Genomic DNA, 25,065 nt, shown 5'->3' with positions numbered 1-25,065 from the left:
GATAGAAGTTGGGCATGCCATATACTGTTTGAGAAGTTTTTTTAAGACCACTTCATAAAATTAATTTTATTTTGAGTGAATTCAAGTTGATTGCTTTTGTTTGTGTTCTTTCTTAGCATTAGATTTCTTTGTGTTTTGGCATTGTTATTTGATTCTGAATTTGTGAGTTTATGTTTTTTTCTTCTTCACTCTTTCCATATCTACCTGGTTTCCATAAACTGTCCAATGGTTTCATAGATGCTTAAAGCTGCCTTTATTCTTCTCCAGCTTTTAGTTCAAAACTAAAATTTAAAATGGCATTTTGAGGGGCACCTGGGTGGCTCAGTCATTAAGCATCTGCCTTTGGCTCAGGTCATGATCCCAGGGTCCTGGGATCAAGCCCTGCATCAGGCTCTTTGCTCAGCAGGGAGCCTGCTTCTCCCTCTGTTTGCTGCTCCCCCTGCTTGTACTCTCTCTCTCTGTTAAATAAACAAAATCTTTTTTTTTAATTTTTTAAAGATTTTATTTATTTATTTGAGAGAGAGAGAATGAGAGAGAGAGAAAGCACATGGTGGGGGGGAGGGTCAGAGGGAGAAGCAGATTCCCCACTGAGCAGGGAGCCCAATGCGGGACTTGATCCCAGGACTCCAGGATCATGACCTGAGCCGAAGGCCGTCGCCTAACCAACTGAGCCACCCAGGCGCCCCAAATAAATAAAATCTTAAAAAAATAAATAATTCAAAAATGAAAAATAATATGGCATTTTGATGTTCCTGGCTGGTGGTAATAATAGAGACACCATATATTGAGTCACAAGGCCAGCTGGCTGTTTGGTCTACTTTCTGGTCAGGGAGCGGCAGTGTGGCCTCCAGTCTCTGTTAAAAGCCATGATCCTAGGGGTTGAGCACTTTATTCTGCTTCCTTTGTTGAGGGCTAGGGAGGATAGAAATTGGGAATGGAGGTTTGAGTCTCAGTTTGTCTGATTGGTTTTCTATTTTTGGACTTATATCTCTTATTGCTATGTTTCTGGAGCAGAGTTGGGTGTGTCAAAGTTGATCAGAAGTCCTAAATAGCTTTTTTATCACTTTCTTCACTGCCACACCCAAGTTCAGGCCGCTGTACCTCTTGCTTGTATGACTGCAACAGCATCCCAACTGGTTTCTCTGCCTCTAGTCTTTCTTTCCTCCAATCCATTCTTCCCACTAAGGCCAGGGGGGTTGTTATAAAATGTAATTCCACTCACAACACTACCCTGCTTAAAGTCTTTAAATGATACTCTGTTGTCAAAATCAGTAGTAGAGATGGTGTAAAATCACCAGCCCAACATGGACAAGGAAGGAAGGAATTTAAGTTGCTGGCTCCTATTGATTATAGGCAAAGGAACATTAACTCATGTCTAGTCATTTAAGATAGAATCATTCTCATAAATAAAAAATAAAACTAAAAAAGGACATTAAAAAAAAAAACATTCTCAAAAGAATGAAAATGTTACTACCTTCCTGAAAATGTGCATCCTCACTGGAATTATCTCAGGACAAGAAAATTGATCAGAAATATTCTCTAGATCTCATATAGAATCAATACCTTCTTAGAACACGTGACAAATATTTAGAAATCAAAAACTAATGTGATCTGGTTGGTGACTTCAAAAGTTAAGAAGAATAGCTAGATCACAGCAGAATCCTTCAAATGTCCATTCAAGAAATAGTTATTGAATATTTCCGATTTTCAAGGCACTGTAGAGAAAACAGGATGTGTAAAATACCTTCTACTTTCAAGGATCTCACAAGGTAGTAGGCAAGGTGACATTTACAAATACCATAAAAAAATATGTGTGTTGTGGACTGGATTGCATTCCCAAAAGACATGTTGAAGTCCTAACCCCCAGTGCTTTAGAATGGGACCTTATTTGCAAACAGGATCCTTGCAGATGTAATTAGTTAAGATGAGGTAATACTGGAGTAGAGTGGACACTTAATCCAATAAAGAAAAGACATAGAGTTACAGACACAGGAAGAGAAAACATCATGTGACAATAGAGGCTGAGATTGGAGTGATCTAGCTGCAAGCCAAGGAATGCTGAGGACTGATGGCTACTACCTGAAGCTAGGAAATGGGCAAGAATTAGCCCCTATAGTTTTCAGAGGGAGTACAGCTCTGCTGTCACCTTAATTTAGGACTTCTAACCTTCAAAACTGTGAGACAATAAATTTCTCTTGTGTTAAGCCATCAGTTTGTGGTACTTTGTTATGGCAGCCCTAGGAAACTTATACATGTATTATAAGCAAAATGGCACAACAGAAATGAATCATTTCCAGATTAAGAATGGCTGTTGGAAGACATGGCATTTGTGCTGAACTTTAGTAGGATGATTTTTATATACATAGATGGCAGGAAGGGAAAAGGCTTTAAGTTATGGTCTTCATGTCAATCCAAATTCCAGCCTGAAGCCTAACCCTCCTAAGAGCCTCTCTGGAAAACAAGCAGAAATTGATCCACCTTAATGCCTTTAACCTACTGTCAATTTTGCCACTAACATGACTTTGAAGATACAAAATCTGGGAGGACAAAATATTTCACACATCGTTTATTATTTCTAACACTGGTGTGCTGTGGTTAAATATTATTTGCTTTCACTACCTTTATATCACACTATAAAAGGGGGAAATCTGCTTCATGGAGACCTTAGTGAGCAGTAGCTAATTAAAATCTTTTAGTCTAACCAGAATAGACATGATAGTAACTGGAAATGAGGCTTGAAATTACTTGTAATGCTTCTGATCTTGTATTATGATGTCTTCACAGTGATGCTTCTAGGTTGTTATGACTATGGGCATTATTTAGCAAGATTCCCCAGTTGTAAATAAGCTCTCGAAGTTTTCAGTAGTCGTTTGGGGGACAGGGAGAGGGTTGTTGCTCCCCTTCTGGGTTTCAAATCAAGCTAACAGACACCACGTGGCTTCCATCCTAAATCACAGACATCTACCAGTTACATCTTCAAAAAATGATAGCGTCCCGGGGTCCCCCAGGCGCCTCCTTCTCCTGGGGAGGAATGCTCAGAAAGGGGTTTTCATCTGTCAGTTCCGCCTGAAACATGGAGGAAATTACTTCAAAGTACAGGGGTTCTTAACCCGAGATGCACATCGGAAGCACTGGAGAAGCTTATAACAATATACATTCCTTGCCCGCACGTTGGGTGGGGCACGGCCTGGTCCTGTTTGAAAATGGGCCCCAACTGGTTAGAGGCCAAAGGACCCCAGGAGAGCAAGTTCTGTAGGGAGAGGCCAAGGCCCACGAATCAGTCAAGGAATCATTTCCAGCAGCCTCCCGACGTGAGACGCAGTCCACAAAAGCCACTTCCTCCCCACCCCGTCAGCCATCCACGAAGTATGTTTCGTCTTAGGGACCACTCCAGACTCGCTTCCTCCTCTCCTCCCCCAACCTCCTCCTCCCACTGGGCCATTCCGCCACGCCCCAAGGGCCGTCCCCAACGGAACCCCCGCCCCCACGCTCGGGCCCCGCCCCCGGAGGCGCGGGCGAAGGCGGGCGGAGGCGGGCGGAGGCGGGCGGAGGCGGGCGGAGGCGGGCGGAGGCGGGCGGAGGCGGGCGGAGGCGGGGCGGGCGTGGGCGCGGGGAGGGGGGCAGGGTGGGGGGCGGTGGGATGCAGGGCCGGGGCGGGACCTGGCCGGGCGCGGCGAGGGGAGGAGTCGTGGAGGGGACTCCCATCTTCTTTTCGGCGGGCTCTGTCTCGGAGGCGGGGCACCTGGGCGGGGAGCGGCCCGGAGCGCCCCAGTCGCCGCCGCCGCCGCCGCCGCCGCCGCCGCCGCCGCCGCCGGGGGCCTGGCGCTCCCCTCTACAGTGGGGCGCTGGGTGCAGCAGCTGCCAGCGGAACATGGCGCCGTGGACGTTCTGGCGCTGCTGCCAGCGCAGCGTGGGCTGGGTGCCGGTGCTCTTCATCACCTTCGTGGTCGTCTGGTCCTACTATGCGTACGTGGTGGAGCTGTGCGTGTGTGAGTACCAGGCGGGGGCCGGGACCGGGCGGAAGGCCGGGCCTCTGCGCCCCGCGGGCCTGCGCCTGCCCTTGCGGGGCCGCGGGGGTCCGGCCCAGGCCCGGGGGGAAGCAGGCCGCCGCGCTCGTGGCTTTGTCACGGTGGTGCGGTGCGGCGCGGCCTTCGGGCGTGCGCGACACCCCGCGCCGAGCCGCACCGCTCCGACCGAGGTCCTCGCACAGCGAGGCGGTGATAGCGTCCTAGGGTCTGCGGTCCCCCGCGGGCGTCTCGTTCTCCTGAGGTGGAATGCTCCGAGACGGGTTTTCCTCGAACGGAAGAGCCGAGCTTCGTAGAAGTTTTGTGTGTGTGTGTGTGTGTGTGTGTGTTGCATTCTTTGCTTTTGTTAATGTTTTAAAATCAAGAAATCTGTTCCTCCTAGATTGCCTCAACAGCGCGAGAAGAAAAGCGTGTTACCTGAAGAGCTGGCTGCGGGGTGGGGGAAGGCAGGTGGTCTTTTCGTTAGCAATAGAAGACAGATGAGCGCCCGCTTCTGATTTTTGGTGGCACTGACCCATTTTCAAGTTTCTTTCTTTTACGTCTGAATCCAGTAACTTATACAAAATGTTACGTTAAGGCCGAAAGAATGAGTGAGATGAGATATAGCTCGATTCTCTTTTTTTCTTCGCTATTTATTATGGAGGTGTATATTTTTTTCATCCTCAGATTTTAAGGTATTGTTTTATTTTCGTTACTGCCAATTCAGTTCCTCACCAGGTTCCCTGGGATAAGAAAGGAGTAACACCGCAGTACACTTCATGGATTTATGATATTGATTTGAATAGGTGGCCGTTAAGATTGAAGGAAATTGGTTGTGCTCAAAACACTGTTTGAGGGCTCCTACTGTGTTTGTGATAGTGATTGGTTCCTCTGCCTGAAGTTAATTGTTCATAGGCTTTGAGTGTGCAGCTATTTTAGGGTTATCCTAGCCTTCCGCTTCTGTGTGTGTCTGCTCTTTATACCAATTCTTCGTGACAACTTAGGACCAAATGGTAAGTGGTGTTTGTACAAGCAATCCCTTGGTATCCCGGAATGATCTAGTTTTAGTCTCCAGGCCACAGGTCTCTAAAGGACCCTTGTTATATACACTTTTAAAAAAGAACCACATGAGGTAGATTGATACTAATAGTATGAAATGAAAAGAAGTTGTACCACCCACTCCACTTGCAAGTGACAGAATCCAGACTTCTCCAGTTGTGGGTGGCTCTGGATTTGTACAACTGTCAAATACTTGGTTAAAACTGAGTTCTGCACATGAAAGAGAATGCTTTGGGTCAGAAAGTTTGAAGTAGGTTTTTAAATGAAAATAACCACCTTCAAGAAAATTATATTGTACCTATAGATATTTAATTTTAAGGAAAACTATCCCTGCAAATAGGCCCAGAATAAATTAGTTGTGGAATACATTTCCACATTATAGTGGAGATAATCTGTTGAATATTATTGAATAATGATGTTTGAATCAATGAAAATTGACTAGATTTAGGTATTTCTTGAAGCTACTTCCAAAAAATGATAGTGATCATAGAATTCTCATCAGTTTATTATGGTACTTGATCTTATTTACTCTGAAGTGGGTATTTATTCCAAAAGTTGTACCAGTCTTATTTAATTCTGTCAGAAGATTATTCCTACCCTATCCTAATTACACAGTGGTTTTGAAGTAAAGCTTCTGAAGGAACACTAAAAATGTGCATTTATGTTGAAATCGCACAGCCTAACCTATAGGTCGTTTTTGTCAAAAAAAAAAAAAAAGGTGAAGTTAAACATAAAGAAAGGGAAATGAATATGAATTGGGAAGTGCTGTGTGCTAGTGGGGATGGAGGGGACATTTTATTTTATTTTTAAACATTTTATTTATTTATTAGAGAGAGGGAGAAGGAGAGACAGTGAGAGAGTACAAGCGGGGAGGAGAGGGAGAAGCGGGCTCTCTGTAGAGCAAGGAGCCCGATGCGGGGCTCGATCCCAGGACACTGGGATCATGACTTGAGCCGAAGGCAGACACTTAACAACTGAGCCACCCAGGCGCCCCTGGAAGGGACATTTTATTCATTCTTTCCTTTAATCCTCAATATCTCCGATCATAGGTATCTTCTACAGATGTAGGAAATAAGACTCTGAGCAAATAGGTCTTTGGTTAGGTCACGCAATTATTGAGTGGCTATTGCACTGTGATCCACATCTTTATACTATACATGTAACTTTTAGTGAGTCACTGGAACTGTAATTGTTTGTTCCATGATTGGGGGGGTAGTGGGTGGGGTTAAGTGGTTCCCCTTTTTGGAGATCATGACTTCAGTTAGGCTTTAGGCCCATCCATTAGAGGTCATACCCCAGGATTTCATTAAGTTAAAACATTCTGCAACAATTAAGGCCCAAAGCTTGACAGAATTTTAAAATATTCAGCAGAACTCGGAGGGGGAGACGAACCATGAGAGACTATGGACTCTGAGAAACAAACCGAGGGTTCTAGAGGGGAGGGGGGTTGGGGGGATGGGTTAGCCTGGTGATGGGTATTAAAGAGGGCATGTACTGAATGGAGCCCTGGGTGTTATACGCAAACAATGAATCATGGAACACTACATCAAAAACTAATGATGTATGGTGATTAACATAACATAATAAAATTAAAAAATGTAAATAAAATAAAATATTCAGCAGTGAAAGGTCTTATAGGGCCTGCACTTAATATTTCTAAGTTATCTGAGGTTAACTAGGGAGAATTTGGGAGATCTGCAGTATCACTGGACTGTATGAATCAGCATAAAACCTCATTCACTTTCATAGTAAAACTGTCTTTTAAACTACTTTTACATATTTATGTTTTCATAACATGGACCCTCCCACTGGAATATGTCAATATATAATTTTGCTGTAAACTGAGTAAGTATGAGTTTAAAGTGCCGTTTTAGCATTATTTATAATAGCCAAACTATGGAAGCAGCCGAAGTGTCCATTGACTGATGAATGGATAAAGAAGAGGTAGTATAGGGCGCCTGGGTGGCTCAGTTGGTTAAGCATCTGCCTTTGGCTCAGGTCCTGATCCTAGGGTTCTGGGATTGAGCCCTTCGTTGGCCTCTCTGCTGGGCAGGAAGTCTGCTTCTCCCCCATGCATTCACCCTCCCTGCAACCCCCACGCCCAGCTTGTGCATGCACACATGTGCACATTCTCTCTCCCTCTCTCTCTCAAATAAATAAGTAACATCTTAAAAAAAAAATGTGTGTGTGTGTGTGTATGCACAATGGAATATTATTCAGCTATAAAAAGAATGAAATCTTGCCATTTGCAGCAACATGGATGGAGCCAGAGGGTATAAGAGTATAATACTAAGTGAAATAAGTCAGAGAAAGACAAATACCATATGATTTCACTCATGTGGAATTTAAGAAGTAAAACAAATGGACAAAGTGGGGGGGAAAAAGGAGACAAACCAAAAAACTGACTCTTAATTATAGAGAACAGATAGTTACCAGAGGGGAGGTGGGAAGGAGGATGGGTGAAATAGGTGAAGGGGATTAAGAGTATACTTGCAGGGTGATGGGTATTAAGGAGGGCACATGTTGTGATGAGCACTGGGTGTTATATGTGACTAATGAATCACTGAACACTACATCAAAAACTAATGTGTTGGCTAACTGAACATATTTAAAAAATTTTTTTAAATAAACATACTTTCAATTCTTAAAAAAAAAGTGTATACTTGTCTTGATGAGCACTGAGTAATATGTGGAATTGTTGGATCACTATATTTTACACCTGAAATTAATATAACACTATATACACAAGTTGAAATTAAAAAAAAAAGTGCTGTTTTAATAATTTTTATAGAATTTTCTTAGCTTCTGGTATTTTTTTTTTATCAAACTAGATAGGAGAGAGTGATTATAATTACATCTTTATTGTGTTTATTTAATGCTCATATAAATGTCCAAAAAGTTAAATAATTTGTCCAAGGTAATACAACTAGTAAATGGCATAATCATCATTAGAAGTCAAGTAGTTTGGCTCTAGAGCCCACAGCTTTTAAAATTAACTACTATGCAAGACTAGTCTACTTGGTTATTCAGGTCTGTACACTCATGGCAGATTTCAGTCTTATCTGTGATCTATTTATATAAGGTAATTTTCTCCTAAAAGGTAGCAGCAGAGTGTTCCTAAATAGCTCAGACAATAAAAATGCTGGCCCACAATAGGACATTTGAACAAACAAATTTGTAAAAGGCCCTCATTCCTTTTCAGCCTCTATAACTTATATAAGTTATATGTTATAACTTATAACTATAACCACACACACACATATAAAATGTGTACTTTTACTACTAGAAGGAGTAATATTGAAGACAAAATTAAGAAGTAATGAATCTAAGATGGCCATCTCACAGGGGAGAAGTAATGATTAAGTAATTAATAATATTGGCACTTGACATTAAATTAAACTGAAATCCTCTTTTGATTTTCTCCCGAGGTTGATATTTAAACATATGAATTTATGGGTGGATTGACCAACTTTTACACTTTGGTCAAGATGGTTATTTTCGAGGAAAGTACTAATTCAGGCTCCCAGGGTTTTATCAGGACATCTTGTTCAGGTCATTTAGAATTGTCAATAGTAGATGTGTACCTCTTATTTGACATGTAGAGGATTTTAAAGCCCAAAAGATTTTAGAGATGATCTAATCCATTTATTTTACTTCTGAGAAAACTGTTGTGTGGAAGAGCTATGTGGTTTGCCCAAGGATGGGTATGCCTCTTATCTCTTTTCAGAGAGACATATGTAGAAATGTGACCTCAGACTGTATAGCTAATATTCCTGTGTCTCCTTCATAATTTCTTCAAATTTAGAATGAGACAAGATAAATAGCTTAAATATCAACATTGAGCACAGTGTCTTGCCAGAGTTAATTCCAGTGTTTTTTATTGGTTTCAAAACAACCAGCTTTTGATTTCATTGATTTTTCTCTATTATTTCATTTTCTTTTTCATTGATTTCTTGTCTGATATGTATTGTTTCTTTCCTTCTTTTACTTTGGATTGAATTTGCTCTTTTTCTAGTTTCTTAATGTGGAAACTGAAGTCACTGATTTGAGTCCTTTCTTACGTATTTAGTCCTATAAATTTACTCCTAAATAATGCTTTATCCACTTCCATCAATGTTGATATGTTGTACTTTCATTTTCATTCAATTAAAATTATTTTCTAAATTCACTTTGGATTTCATCTTTGACCCATGGGTTATTTTAGGAGTATGCTAATTTGCAGTTATTTGAGGATTTTCCAGATACCTTTTTGTTACTGATTTTGAATTTAATTCCATGTGGTCAGATACCTTGCATGACTTGAGTCCTTTAAAATGTACTCAGGCTTGTTTTATGGCCCGAAATGTGGGCTGTAGTGGAAGCATTTCTTGTGCATTTGAGAAAAATGTATTCTGTTGTGTTCAGCGGTGTATTTTGCTGTTGGTTGTTGGGTAGAGTTTTCTGTTATGTCATAATGTGCCATAGATGTTAAGGCAAGTTGGTTGACAGTGCTGTTCAAGTTTCCTATGTTCTTGCTGATTTTCTTTTCTTTTTTTAAGATTTTATTTATTTACTTATTTGAGAGAGTGAGCATGAGCTTGGGGGGGTGGGACAGAGAGAGAGGGAGAAGCAGGCTCCCGTTGAGCAGGGAGCCCAATGGAGGGCTCAATCCCAGGACCCCAGGATCATGACCTGAGCCAAAGGCAGACACTTAGCCAACTGAGCCACCCAGGCACCCTACTGATTTTCTGTTTGTTCTATCGATTAATTATTAAGAGAGGTATGACTATAATTATGGATTTGTGTCTATCTCCTTGTAGTTCTGTCAGTTTTTGCTTCCTGCATTTGCAGCTCTGTAATTAGGTACAAACAATGTTTAGGATTATAATGTTCTCTTGATGAATTGACCCTTTGTCATTATGAAATGACTTTCTTATCCCTGGTGATATTATTTGCTTTGAAATCTAGTTTGGCAGATATTAACAAGCCCACTAATCTTCCTTTTGATTAGTTTTAGCATGGAAGGTCTTTCTCTGTCCTTTTATTTTAACTTGTTTATGTCTTTATATTTAAAATGCACTTCTTGGGTGCCTGGGTGGCTCAGTTGGTTAAGCGACTGCCTTCGGCTCAGGTCATGATCCTGGAGTCCCTGGATGGAGTCCCGCATCAGGCACCCTGCTCGGCAGGGAGTCTGCTTCTCCCTCTGACCCTTCCCCCTCTCATGTGCTCGCTCTCTCTCATTCTCTCTCTCTCAAATAAATAAATAAAATCTTTAAAAAAAATAAAACACGCTTCTTGGGCACCTGGGTGGCTCATTTGGTTAAGCAACTGCCTTTGGCTCAGGTAATGATCCCGGAGTCCCGGGATTGAGTCCCACATCAGGCTTCCCTTGCTCTGCGGGGAGCCTGCTTCTCCCTCTCCCTCTCCCTGCCACTCCCTCTGCTGTGCTCTCTCTCTGTCAAATAAAATCTTAAAAAAATAAAATAAAATGCATTTCTTGGGGCGCCTGGGTGGCTCAGTCAATTAAGCATCCAAATCTTGATCTCAGCCCAGGTGTTGATCTCAGGGTTGTGAGTTCAAGCCCTGCACTGGGCTCCAAGCTGGGCATGGAGCCTACTTAAAAAAAAAAAAAAAATGCATTTCTCATAAGCAGCCTATAGTTAGGTCTTGCTTTTTAAAGTCAATCTGAAAATCTGTGGCTTTTTTTCCTTTTTTTTGTTGTTTTTGTTTGTTTGTTTATTGAGTTACAGTTGACGTATAACATTATATTAGTTTCAAGTGTACAACACAATAAGTTAATATATAAATATACTTGGTATAATTAAATAAAATGATCACCACAATAAGTCTGGTTAACATCCATTAACCACACATAGTTACATATTTTTTTTCCCTTGTGTTGAGAACTTTTAAATTTACTCTCAGCAACCTTCAAATAAACAACAGTATTATCAATTATAGTATGATCTCTTTTAGTTGGGGTGTTTTGACCATTTACATTTAATGTAATTATTGGTATAGTTAGGTTTAAGTCTTACCATTTGCTGTTTTTGTTTTTTTTTAATCTGTCCTATCTATTCTATGTTCCCTTTTCCTTCTCCTGCCTTCTTTCGAGTTATTTAATGATTTTTGACTTTTGAGTTATTTTTTATGATTCTGTTTTCTCACCTTTGTTGGCTTATTAGTTGTAACTCTGTTATTTTAGTGATTTGTTTTAGGGTTTATAGATTACATCTTTAATTTATTATAATCTACCTTCTAGTGATATACTACTTCACATATAGTACCTTATAAAAGCACTCTTCCAATTCTTCCCTCCCAGCCTTATATGCTATTATTATGCATTTTTTATATTATAAAACTCACTGTATTGGTATTATTTTGTTTAAACCATTTATTATCTTTTAAAAAGATTTAAACAATATGAAAACAAATCTTATATATTTAACCATGTTGTTACTATTTCTGGTACTTTTCTTTTTTTATAGATCCAGATTTCCTTCTCATGTCATTTCCCTCTACCTGAGGGCTTTCTTTAACATTTATTATAAGGCATGTCAGTTGGTGATGAATTATTTCAGCTTTTGTATGTCTATAAACATTTTTATTTTACCTTTTTTTTTAAAAAAAACTTTATAGCATGTAATTTACATACCATAACATTCACTCATTTGAAATATAAAATGCAGTGGTTTTCAGTAAATTTACCAAGTTGTGCTGTTATAAGACCATTCATTTTTAGAACATTGCAGTCACCTTTGTCAGATCCCTCATGCCTAATAATGGTTAATTCCTGTTCCCCAGCCCCAGGCAACCTCTAATCTGTGTTCTGTATCTGTATGCCTTTCTTGGACATCTCATGTAAATGGAGTCATACAGTAGTAAGTGGTCTTTTGTGTTTGGTGTCTTTTACATGTTTTTGAGGTTTCTCTGTGTTGTAGCATGCATTGGTATTTCTCCCCTTATTCTCTACTTCACATCTAATTTGTATTTTTCTGTTTTTAAAATATATTTACAGCTTTATTTAAGAATATTATTTCTTGTAAGCCTCCACAAATCATTTGTGCATTGAATTAGAATATAAATTAAAAATATATACTATTATCATCACATTTAAGTATTTGAAAAATCCTGCTTACAAGATTTCAGTATGTATGGGTCTTGCTCATCTTTGCATCTACTAGAGAGTCTAATTACTAATAAACATTCAATTAATATGTGTTGAATTGAATAGAATCATACAGTCATAAACTCACTTGAATCATGTTTGAATATATTAGAACAAACATCCACAATAACAATTAAATTATGATAACCATACATATATTTCAGTAGTCTTCAGGGTTAAAGCCTGGATGATCTTGCTTATTGGTTATAGAGTCTTTGTTTTGGATAATGAAACAATGATTCTTTGAAATTATACTGATATTATTTAGAAAAAAAACTAGTTCCCTATATCTCATCCCCAGTGGTTGACATAATTATAGGAAAAGTTAAGATGTGAATTAGGATATTTTTAAAAACCTTCTTATTGGGGCACCTGGGTGGCTCAGTCGTTAAGCGTCTGCCTTCAGCTCAGGTCATGATCTCAGGGTCCTGGGATGGAGCCCCGCATCGGGCTCCCTGCTCGGCGGGAGGCCTGCTTCTCCCTCTCCCACTCACACTCCCCCTGCTTGTAGTCCCTCTTTCACTGTGTCTCTTTCTGTCAAATAAATAAAATCTTTAAATAAAAAATAAATAAAAACCTTCTTATTTTGTTATTTCCTATCTGCTTTCAGATGCTGGAGTATAGTAATATTCTATATAACTTGCCTTTGAAAGCTATAGTGCCCTGTGAACCTTTTTATTTGCATTCTATAATTATCCCAGTCTTCTTTCCTTTTTCTAAAGAACAGATTTTTTTCTTTTGACTGCTAGTGAATTAATTTGTTCTTATGTTATTTTCTGTTGATACCAAAAAGCAAACTGGTCTGAGAGAGCTCTATAAATATATATCCAAAAAACCCAACCCAAATGAACAAAAAGAGCTTTTGTATTTTCTTCCATATTAAGTGAACCTTCTTTGGGTCTTCCCTGTTTCTTATAAGACAAGATACATGAAGGAAAAGGTGCCGGACAACTTAGAAACCATGGCAGACTATTTGGAAGACCATTATGCCCTAGTGATACAAATAAAACTTTCCTTCCCCCCTGGCCTCTTCTAGTTTGTGGCAAAGATATAGCATGCTAAACTCCAGACTAACCATCTACTTGATATCTCTACTTGGATATCTAATAGGCATCTCAGACTTACCACATCTAAAACAAAAACTCCTGAGTTATTTCTCTCTCCGCCCCCCTCCCCTCCAACTCCTCCTACCCTAGTTCAGTAAATGAGTTTCATCCTTCTAGTTTCTTGGTTGAAAAATCTTCCCATATCCAATTAATTAAGAAATCCTGGCATTAAATCCAGCTGCTTACCAGCACCATGGAACTATATTCATTCAAGCCACTATAATCTCTGTCTTGTGGAGCAGATTGAATAACATGACCACAATAATTTGTACCTCCTCCCATCAAGACAGGGAGTCTTTTTGCCCACCCAGTGAATCTGGGCTGGCCTTGTACTTGCTTTGATCAATAGAATGTGGTAGAAGTGACGTGTGAGATCTAGAGCCTAGGCCTCAAGATAGCATGGATCTTCTGCCTTAACTCTTTTGAAACTGGCTGCCATGTAAGGGAGTCCAGGCTAGACTGTATGGAGAGAGAGGCCCAGCCAAGGTGAGCTAAGTGCCAAAGCCCCTGATATATGAATGAGGCCATCTTAGAGTCTCCTGCCCCAGTTGAGCTGCCAGTTGACTATAACTAGTAGAAAAGCAGTCCGGCTGATCATAGCCTGAACTGCTGACCCACACAATTACAGGAAATAATACTTGGTGGTTGTTGAAGGCACTAAGTTGTGGGTGGTTATCACATTATCTATATCATTGTAGTACTATACTCTTATATTTTGTCTCTCCCTCGTCACTCCACCCCCATCCTCACCCTGTACCTTGTCCATTCTCCGCAGAGCAGCCAGAATAGTACCTTTAAAATCAATACCAGATTGGTCACTCCTCTTCTGAAAACCTTGGCTGGTTTCCTGTCTTGTTCAGTGGAACACCTAAAGTGTTTACCATGGCCTCCTCCCCTCATTACTTCTCTGACATAATTTCCTCTCCACTCTTCCTTTGTTTCTACAGCTGTCACACTGGCTTCCTGGCTATACTTTAATACTTGTTGAATGATCTTCATAAATCATTTAACCTCTCTGAACTAATGTTCCTATGCCAGAAAATGGAATAATACCTGTCTTACAAAATAATGTAAAGTTCTTAGCAGAGTAGCCTTTCAGATATTACCAGAGATAGGGAGATTTAAATAGCCACTAGCATATTTTTTTCTTGCCTTCCTTTTTTTGTCCTTTTTTGGTAGTTTTCTTTGTTTCTTTATTTTTAATTCTTAGTTTTTTTTTAAAGATTTTTATTTATTTATTTGACAGAGAGAGACACAGCAAGAGAAGGAACACAAACTGGGAGAGTGGGAGAGGGAGAAGCAGGCTTCCCGCAGAGCAGGGAGCCCGATGTGGGGCTCGATCCCAGGACCCTGGGATCATGACCTGAGCCGAAGGCAGACGCTTAACGACTGAGCCACCCAGGCGCCCCTCTTAGTTTGTTTTTTAACCTCCTCTCCCCATCTTTAGTGAGTGAAAGCATATTCTCACAGTCTTTTTTTCAATATTCTCTTCTTATTGGCTGTATTTGAAGATCATATTGCAAAAGCATGTACCCATTTTGCATGAGCTGCTGGTTGTGTCCAGAGTATGTGTGTGGGAGAATATGTTGTTTAAGGGAGGGAGGCTGTCACATAATGTGGGACTTTAAGAAGATTAATACCTGACACTATTCTTATAAGCATATAAGCTACACAGATTTAGGTATTGCTGAAATATGCAGCATATCTTCTTAAGCAGATGGGCACCTACACTTAACTGAAATAGTAGGTCACAAATAATGGTGATTATGGTTTTATGGAGAATAGATTTCTCTAGAATAGAGATCCATATTCCTTGATGATAAAGATTGTTTAAAATTGTTTTTAAAACATTTCTGTTCTATGTGTTTTCTCACTCTTCCCAGTGTTTCATTATACTTACTAATGTGGACTTTGGCCCACCCAGTTGGAATCATAGGAGTAATTTTTATTAACATACTAATTGAACAACATATAAAAATAAATATGAACTTATTAAATGTGAAGTCTTCAAGGAAGCTTTTTAAACTAATTGCATGAAAAGGATATCATCAGCACCTGATGGAAATAATAACACCAAAATGTTATTGTGTATGTTGATTGCATATATCACTAGTGTGAATTTATACTGGTTTTTTTCTTCTTGTGTGGTTCTTATTTTTCTGTGGATAACGTATACTTTTTACAAATATTTAAAAAGGAGAAGTGGGGGGTCATGGCTATGACAAATACCATGTACATATGCAGTAGCTTTCTAACAGTATATTGTGTTCCCCCAAAATGCCAGCATGAATCTTTTAAAATCCAAGGCAAGTTTATTACTCCTCTGTTCAGCACCCTCCAGTGGCTTTCCTCTTTGCTCATAATGAAATCCAAAGTTCTTTCTCTAGTCTCTAAGGCCCTAAATGCTCTGATCTGCCACTAATTTTGACTCATCTCTTCCTTTGCCAACTCTGCTTCAGCCAAACAGGCCTCCTTGCTTTTCATCTATCAGACCATGCATGGTCCCACTTGAGGACCTTTGTACTTCCTTCTCTTTCTGTTTGGGATGATTTCCCCCCAGATTCCACATAGCTAGTTCTCTCCATCTAGATTCCTTTTAAAATACTCAGCTGTCAGAGAGGCTTTTCTGACTACGCCATGTAAAATAAGTACTTCCTCTTTCACTTTCTCCCTACCTTGCTTTGTGCTTATAGTATTCTAGGTGCTGTATTTGGCACTAGGAATACAAAAATGTATAAATGCGCATGGTCAAATGCATTTAGACTTCAAATAGTAGTCCCTATCTTTAATATTATAGTGCTCATTTGCATATTATAAGTTTTATTTTTAAATTCCAGTGTAACTAACATATAGTGTTATATTAGTTTCAGGTGTACAATATAGTGATTCAACAGTTCCATATTTTGTGCTCATCAAGATAAGTGTACTCTTAATCCCCTTTGCCGATTTCACCCATCCCCCCCGCTCACCTCAGCTCGGGTAACCATCAGTTTCTTCTCTGTAGTTAAGAGCCAGTTTTTTGGTTTGTCTCTCCCCCCGACTTTGTTCATTTGTTTTGTTTCTTAAATTCCACATATGAGTGAAGCCATATGGTATTTGTCTTTCTCTGACTGGCTTATTTCACTTAGCATTATACTCTCTAGATCCATTCTTGTTGCAAATGGCAAGATTTCATTCTTCTTTATGGCTGAATAATATTCTGTTGTAAATATTTATCACATCTTCTTTATCCATTCATCTGTTGACACTTGGGCTGCTTCTATACTTTGGCTATTGTAAATAATGCTGCAATAAACATAGGAGTGCATATATCCCTTCAAATTAGTGTTTTCATGTTCTTTGAGTAAATACCCAGCAGTGTGATTCCTGGATCATAGAGTAGTTCTATTTTTAATTTTTTGAGGAACCTCCATAGTGTCTTCCATGGTAGCTGCACCAGTTTGCGTTCCCACCAACAGTGCACAAAGGTTCCTTTTTCTCCACATCCTCACCAACACTTGTTGTTTCTTATTTTATTTTAGCCACTCTGACGGGTGCGAGGTGATATCTCATTGTGGTTTTGATTTGCATTTCCTTGATGAATGATGTTGAGCATATGTTCACGTGTCTATTGGCCATCTGTATGTCTTCTTTGGAGAAATGTCTGTTTGTGTCTACTATCCATTTTTTAATTGCATTTTTTGGTGTGTTTTTTTGGTGTTGAGTTGTATAAGTTCTTTATATATTTTGGATACTAACTTGTTATTAGATATGTCATTTGCAAACATCTCCTCCCATTCAGTAGGTTATCTTTTAGTTTTGTTGGTTGTTTCCTTTGCTGTACAGAAGCTTTTTATTTTGATGAAGTCCCAGTAGTTTATTTTTGCTTTTGTTTCCCTTGCCTCATGAGACATATCTAGTAAGAAGTTGCTATGGCCAGTGTCAAAGAGGTTTACTGCCTGTGCTGTCTGGTAGGATTTTTATGGTTTCAGGTCTCAATATTTAGGTCTTTAATCCAGTTTGAGTTTATTTCTGTGTATGGTGAAAGAAAGTGGTCCAGTTTCATTCTTTTGCATGTGGCTGTCCAGTTTTTCCAACACCATTTGTTGAATAGACTGTTTCTCATTGGATATTCTCCTGCTTTGTTGAAGATTAATTGGCCATAGAATTATGAATTTATTTCTGGGATCTCTATTCGTTTCCATTGATCTATGTGTCTGTTTTTATGCCAGTACTATACTGTTTTGATCACTACAGCTTTGTAATGTAACTTGAAGTCTGGAATTGTGGTACCTCCAGTTTTGTTTTTCTTTTTCAAGATTGTTTTGGCTATTTGGGATCTTTGTGGTTCCATACAAATTTTAGGATTGTTTGTTCTAGTTGTGTGAAAAATGCCCTTGGTATTTTGATAGGGATTGCGTTAAATACGTAGATTGCTTTGGGTAATATAGACATCTTAACAATATTTGTTCTTTTGACCCATGAGCATGGAATGTCTTTCCATTTCTCTTTGTGTTGTCTTCAATTTCTCTCGTCAGTTTTATAGTTTTCAGAGTACAAGTCTTTCACCTCTTTGGTTAAGTTTATTCCTAAGTATTTTATTCATATTACAAGTTTTAAGAAGCCCTGCTATAATTAAGTATCTAAATCTGTTTAACCCAGTATTTTTCTAAACTTTTTTTTACCATAATTTTTTTTTTCATGAAACACCTACTTAAATCCTTTTAGACTTAGTTGTTGATCTTTGGGAACAAAGCTCCCAATAGTGGTGTTGGGGGGAATGGGGAGCTGATCAGTACTGAAGGGACTGTGCCTCTGAAAAAAGTGGTGTTACCAGTAGATATGAGGGGTAATAGCTAACTTCTTCTACTTACCTTTTGTTACTAAATTCATCATTTAGGAATAAAAATCATTATTTCTATAGATGACAAAAAGGTACTTGAAAAATCCCAACGTCTATGCCTAATTTTTAAAAAGGCTAAATAAAATTGGAATAAGTGGTTTTTGAACAAAATTGCACACACAGAAAATACTCGATCAGTTTCCTCTAAAACCAGAAACAAAAGATGCTTATTACCATGGCCATTGCTGTGTAGCATTGTACTGTATTAACAAAATCAATTACCATATTCAATCAAGAGAAAATAATTAGAAGCATAAGAAGGAAAGGAAGGGGGAAAGCTATTTCTGTGTATAAGATGATGTGTTAGTGTATGTTGAAAAGCCAAGAGGATCAATAACAACAGAATACCCAAACAAAAAGAATTGAGTAAAATTACCAAACAAAAACCAGGTTACAAAATTAGCAAACAAAAACCAATACTTTCTGTATATACATAATAATTTGTTTGAGAACATGGTGGAAGAAAAGTCTCTGTTTCCACTAACATCAAAAAGATAAAATACTTAAGAATAAACTTAAGAAATATGCCAGATCTGTAAGAGGAAAACATTCTTGAAAAACGAAAAGTAGGCTTGAACAAGTGGAAAGACATTGCATATTTCATGTTCATGGATAGAATAACTCAACATTACAAAGATTTCTGTTCTCCCCAAGTTAATGTATAAATGAATTCTTTTCCCAGTAAGTTTTCTTTTTTCTGGCACTAGACAAGTTGATCCTAAAAGTCATGGGGAAAAATAAACAGAAAAGAATCAGGAAACCTCTGAAAAAGAAGAGTTAAAAAGGGGGCAAACCCTACTCTACCATGTTTTAAACCACAAAGCCTGTATAATTAAAACTGTTAGGGTAGGGGCTTGTGAGAACTCTCTACTTTCTGTTCAGTTTTGCTCCAAACCTAAAACTGCTCTAAAAAATAAAGTCTGTTATAAGAACAATTGTATGTTATGATATGTGGACAGACATATGGCCAGTGGAACAGAACAGAATGTCCAGAAATAGTAACTATAGAAATTTAGAACGTGATAAAAGTAGCATCTCAGATCACAGAGGAACAGATGGGACAAATGAATAGATATTTGGTGAGAGATAAAATCAGGTCCATACCTCATACGATATTCCAAGATAAAATTCCAAGATTCCAAACTGATAAAATCTTATTTTTTCTTATATTTTAAACTTTTAATTTTAAAATAATTTCAGACTTGTGAAAAATAGTACAAAGAATTTTCTTATACCCTTCACCCTGATTCCCTAAATGTTGTTATTTGCTACATGTTCTTTGTTATTCATTCTCTGAAACAGAGAATGAATTGCAGATATAATGTCCCTTTACCAATAAATACCTCAGTGATATTTCCCAAGAACAAGAATGTCTGTCGGTTCAAGCTTCTATAACAGAATACCACAGACCAGGTGGCTTATAAGCACCAGAAATTTCTTTCTTCTCATCCTGGAATCTGGGAAGTCCCACATGAGGGCAGCAGCATATTTGTTGTGAGGTGCGGGCCTACTCCTAGTTCCTAGACGGCCATGTGCTCACTGAGTCATCACATGGCAGAAGGGACTTGGGAGCTCTCTGAGGTCTCCTAAAAGGGCACTAATCCCATTCGTGAAGGCTTCACCTTCATGATCTAATCACCACCCAAGGGCCCTGTCTTCAATACCATCACATCGGGCATTAGGATTTAACATAGGAATTTGCGGGGGGGGGGGGGCACAAACATTCAGTCTATAACGAACATTTTCTTATATAATCAGAGTACAATTATCAAAATCAGGAAATTAGCATTGATAAAATACTGAATAAGGCTTATAGATTACAGTAGTATTTTATCAATGCTTTTGGAAGAAAGATTAGTTGCCCCACTAATCCCTTCTGCTCCACAGTCCAGACTATGCTCACACACTGCAGTTGGTTATCATGCTCTTTGGTGTCCTTTAATCTGGAAGAGTTCCTCAGTGTTGCCTTCTCTTTCATGACCATAACAATTTTGAAGAGTACAGGCTTCTTTGTAGAATGTCCCTCAAATTAGGTTCGTCTGATATTTCCTCATGATTAGATTCTCAAAGTAACATTTTTAGCAAGAATACCATAAAAGTGATGTTCCATCATTGAATGTACCATTTCTAGGACTGTTAACTTTAATCACCACTTCAGGTGGTATCTGCCAAGTTTCTCCATTCTGTAAGGGTACAGTTTTTCTTTGTAATTAATAAGTATTTTGGTAGACTCAGATGCACCACACAGATCTTTCGAGGAAGGACTTTGCTGCTCAGTTGTGAAAGGTGTGGTCTGCAGACAGCTTCTAGCTGTTAGCTCTTTCTTTCAGCATGACTAACTTCACCCAAGGTCACACCCTTCCTGTGCCAGCCTGCATTCAGTGCCTGAGTGAGAAGGGGCCTGGCTGCTTTAGAGCTTTCTGCTAGTTGGCCAAGGTTTTGATAAGCCTGCACTGCAGTTAGATTTCTCCTTAGAACATAGCCTGTACCCCAGACTCTCTCTCAGCATCTGATTCCAGAGAACCCAACCTGAGACAAGTGTCTTTGTGGGGAAATACCTTGAGATTTGTTCTGTTCCTGATTACTTGCATTACTCTTTTTAACATCTATTGAGGATTCTTGCTTGAAACAGTTATTATTGTGCTGGTTGCCAAATGGTGATTTTTCTAATTCTATGATTTCGTCTGCATTTTCTAGTTAGAATTCTATAAGGAAGAGCTTTCCCTCCTCCCCAGTTAATTCATTTACATCTGCACACTGTCATGGATTCTTTTTTTATGGATTATGATCTGTCATTTATTTTATTGCTCAAATTGTCCCAGATTTGGCCAGTAGGAGCCCCTTCAGTTCGGTTTCTCTATCCTTTTGACATGTTCCCATCATTTATTCCTTCCTTACTTTCTGGTACCACAAGATTTCTCAGGCTTATCTGACACTTTTCCCATGCTGGAATCTGCCATTTCAAAATGGACCACAGTTGAATGTAAAAAATAAAAGCGTTCAAATACTAGAAAGAAACATGGGTGGATGATCTTATAACCAGGGAGTGAGGAAAGCCCAACAGAAAAAAATGGATAAGTATCATAAACAGTTCACAACAACAGCAAAAAAGAATGGCTCGTAAAACACATGAAAAGATATTCTCTTGTATAAGAAAATGCAAAGTAAAATTACCCTGTGATACAAAGTGTTTGGAAACACTTTATTGGGTACACGATGGAGAAACAGGCAGTCTGATGCAATGCCTGTAGGAGTATAAAATGGTACAACTTCTATAAACAAGGGATTCGGGAAAACCAGGCAGATTAACTTTTGGTCCAGTAATTTCAAATTAGGAATCTACACTGAGAATAAACTTCCACAAATAAACAACACATGCATAAAGTTATTCATTGCCACATTGTTTGTAGCAGTAGAGATTGGAGACAACCCAAATGTCTATCAGTAGAGGCCTGATTATATAACTGGAACATCCACACAATGGAGAACTGTGCAGTGCTTTAAAACACAATGATTGTCTCTATGTACTGATGTGCGTGATTTCTAGGGTGTGGTGAGAAAAGCAAGGTGTGGAATAGGTATATAAAGGAAGAAATTAGAAATATTTTATTTAATACATTTATTTACTTTGCAGAAGGAAATAGGATAAAGCAAACTAATAAAAATGATTACCTGGGGTGAGAAGGTAAGAAAGGAAAGCCAGGCCTTTCTGAGTACGTTTTTATATAGTTTTGACTTTTAAACCATTTATATTTTTTACATATCCAAAAAAATAAAATTAAACAGGAGGAAAAGCAAACTGTAAAATTTGGAATCCTGAAAGAAATGAACTTAATTTTATGTGAAGTTGGTACCATACACAGAGGAAAGAATGATTTCAAGTGGCTTTTGAATATCGTACTCCTTAGTGGGATACAGTTTAAAGCCAAAACAAAACAGAATTTTAAAACTGCAAAGAAAACTTAAACTAGTATGCAGTGTTTAAACTATTTTAGGTATACTTTAGGATGAATGAATGAGTAAATCAATTAGGAGCTAAGATTTTCATTGTATATAAACATAAAAAGATACAAATATAATGCCTAAGAAATTAAGGAGAAACTTTGTAATATTCTATTTGAATTGGAAGTATCAATGTGAATATAATTAGGTATATAATACTACTTCTGTCATCCCAAAGGGCCTTTAAAGCAGTGAAACTCCAGTAGCTATGAGCACCCCTGGTATTCAAAGGTTGGTTTCTAAATATCATTAAAAGGAACCAGATGCAGGGCACCTGGTTGGCTGAGCCCATAGAGTAATGTGACTTGATTTTGGGGTCATGAGTTCAAGCCCCACACTGGGGGTAGAGCCTACTTCAAACAAACAAACAAAACCAATGCCCCTTGGAGAAATGGCTAATTTCAGGGGCTGGAGGTGGGACAAAATATAAAGTGAGCCTGGGATATCTTGTGGCTAGACAGCAAGGAAGTGCTCAAAGACTAATGGGGATGATTCAGGAGGATGCAGGAGTCGGTTGGAAGAGCAGTGGCCAAAGATGAGACAGTTTGAACATAAGAAAGAATGAGTGTAGTTGATAATGGCACATAAGATAAAGAAAAATCCATGTTTCCCTATTGATATTCAAAACAAGAACATTAAAATTTATTTGCTAACAGTGGAGTTGAATGTCATACCAGCATCCTATTCTGAAAATGAGTAAGTAAAGGGAAATAATTAAGTTTTTGTGCTGCCTTTTTAGGAAGCTCTAGTTCATCCCCAGTTGAAAGCTCTTTACAGAATAATGCCAGCTTGAAAGTATAGAAATAAATAATAGAGGGTTTTTCATGGTGATTTTCAAATTCTACAAAATAATTGATTTAGGCAGATTATCGGTGGATGCTAACACCATTGGGTGAAAAGTTTTGGGGGAAGAAGATATTCACATACTGCTAACATTTTACCCCACAAAAACCTTTATGATTGTTAAAGTGGAAAATGTACTTTTACAAAGGAGAGACCTGGTGGTCACCACCTTGTTAAGTGACCCAAACGTAGCATCACTGATAGTGACAAACCTAAATAATGTACCTGATGTGCTGAAAACAGTGCCCAGAATACTTCATACCTGAGTATTCTTGTCCATTCTCTCCCTCCCACCCTCAAATTACATTCAAACCTTTAGACTTGGAGTGGAATATTAGGAAGAGGAGTTTGGGGTAGGGGTCAGAGAATGAAATCAGCAACCAAAAAGAAACAGACAAATCCAGAATGTAGTACATTTCACAAGACATCTGGCCTGTTCTTTTCAAAAAGTCACTGTCATATGAGATTCTAGGAAGGTGATGGTAATGGTGCATTATTTTTGAGTCTCCCCAAATCACTGCATAAAAATGTTCAACAACTTGAATATCTACAACAAAATCAGTTTCCTAGAGAATGGGAATGAGTTTTAGACAACCAGAATGACTACTGGATATTAACTCTGATATGAACATTAAATATGTATTTATTACCTTATTACCTATGAGCAAAAGTAATAAGGAAGAGAGGCTATAGTTTGTAATGGATATATGATCTAACAGAGTAGATATAGTACAGCTATTAGAAAATGGACAACCATGTAAAAAAATTAATCATATTTTCAGTAATTATATTGGTCTCATTATCGAGGCTGTTGGGTGGGCAATATGGGATAAAGAAAATGGGGGGGGAAAGATGGCGGAGGAGTAGGGGACCCTATTTCAACTGGTCCCCGGAATTGAGATGGATATCTACCAGACCACTCTGAGCACCCACGAAACCAGCCTGAGATGTAAGAAGATCTGGATGTCTACAAACAGAATATTGCAGGCGGTTGGTTTTGAGGTACGAAGCGGGGAGCCCTGATTCCACGGGCAGATATCGGAGGATAAACAGCAGCAGGAGGGTGCCTGGCCGTGGGGATCCTACACCACCAGTGAGTGACAGCCTCGCGCGCTGCGGACGGGGCCCAGACTTGCAGACCAGTAGTGGCGGGGAAAGGAGTCTAGGGCAGCCCCCAGGGCGGAAAACCGGAGCACCTGAGTGGCAGGGTCGCGCGTGCGATCTGGGGGCAACTGGCGGTTTTAGAAGCACAAAGGGCAGAGACGTGCCCCGACCTGGAGGCAGGACTGGGAGCGCTGTGGAGGGGCGCACAACCCAGGATGCTGCACTTTATAGCAGCACGGACAGAAACGGAGACGATGTGGCCTGGAGAGCTCACTGAAGAACACTGAGGTCTCTGCTCTGAGGCAGAGGGTTGGAAACGGTCTCTTCTGCTCCGACTCATGGAAGAGATGCGGAAAGCCGCCAGGCAAAGCCGCCAGAGAACGAAAACCCCCAAAACTGATTCCCGCTGAGCCCATCCCCTGCCACAGGGGGGCAGGGCAACTCCGCCCAAACAGGGTTGCCTGAGTAACAGTGCGGCAGGCCCCTCCCGCAGAAGACAGGCTGGGAAAACAAGAGGCCAGCAACCCTAAGGTCCCAAGAAAACAGGTGCATCTTGCTTGGGTTCTGGTCAATAATTTGGACTCTATACATTCCCTCAAACACCCATCAAGAGAATGACTAGGAGGAGGAGCCCCCAAAGTAGAAAAGACTCAGAGATTATGACTTATGCTGCAGATTTACAAATGGATGCAGATATAACCAAGATGTCGGAGATGGAATTCAGGCTAGCAATTGTGAAGACAATGGCTAGAATGGAGAAATCAGTTAATGGCAACATAGAGTCTCTAAGGGCAGAAATGAAAGCTGAATTGGCAGAACTTAAAAATGCTATCAGTGAGATCCAATCCAATCTAGATAATCTAACAGCTAGGGTAACTGAGGCAGAAGAACGAATAAGTGACCTGGAAGACAATATAA

At 39.3% G+C, this 25,065-nt stretch overlaps 1 protein-coding gene across 13 annotated transcripts in view; it reads left to right on the top strand.

Moving 5' to 3' along the window:
* Positions 1-3,785: 3,785 nt before the first annotated feature.
* Positions 3,786-25,065, top strand: part of ZDHHC20 (zDHHC palmitoyltransferase 20) — an 80,484-nt gene continuing 59,204 nt past the window's right edge. For all 13 annotated transcript variants that reach the window (XR_014143943.1, XR_014143947.1, XR_014143946.1 and 10 more), the window contains exon 1: positions 3,786-3,989. Coding sequence is in view for 8 of the 13 variants with exons in the window: in XM_081815410.1 (XP_081671536.1) it covers positions 3,872-3,989 (118 nt within the window). In the remaining 5 variants the exon portion in view is untranslated. The remainder of the gene's footprint in view (positions 3,990-25,065) is intronic.

Source organism: Leptonychotes weddellii, chromosome 3, assembly GCF_054177405.1.
Source record: "Leptonychotes weddellii isolate Sample4059 chromosome 3, ASM5417740v2, whole genome shotgun sequence".
NCBI classification, from domain to species: Eukaryota; Metazoa; Chordata; class Mammalia; order Carnivora; family Phocidae; genus Leptonychotes; species Leptonychotes weddellii.
The sequence above is the reverse complement of the archived record's forward strand: the minus strand, read 5'-3'. Positions and strand labels throughout refer to the sequence as shown.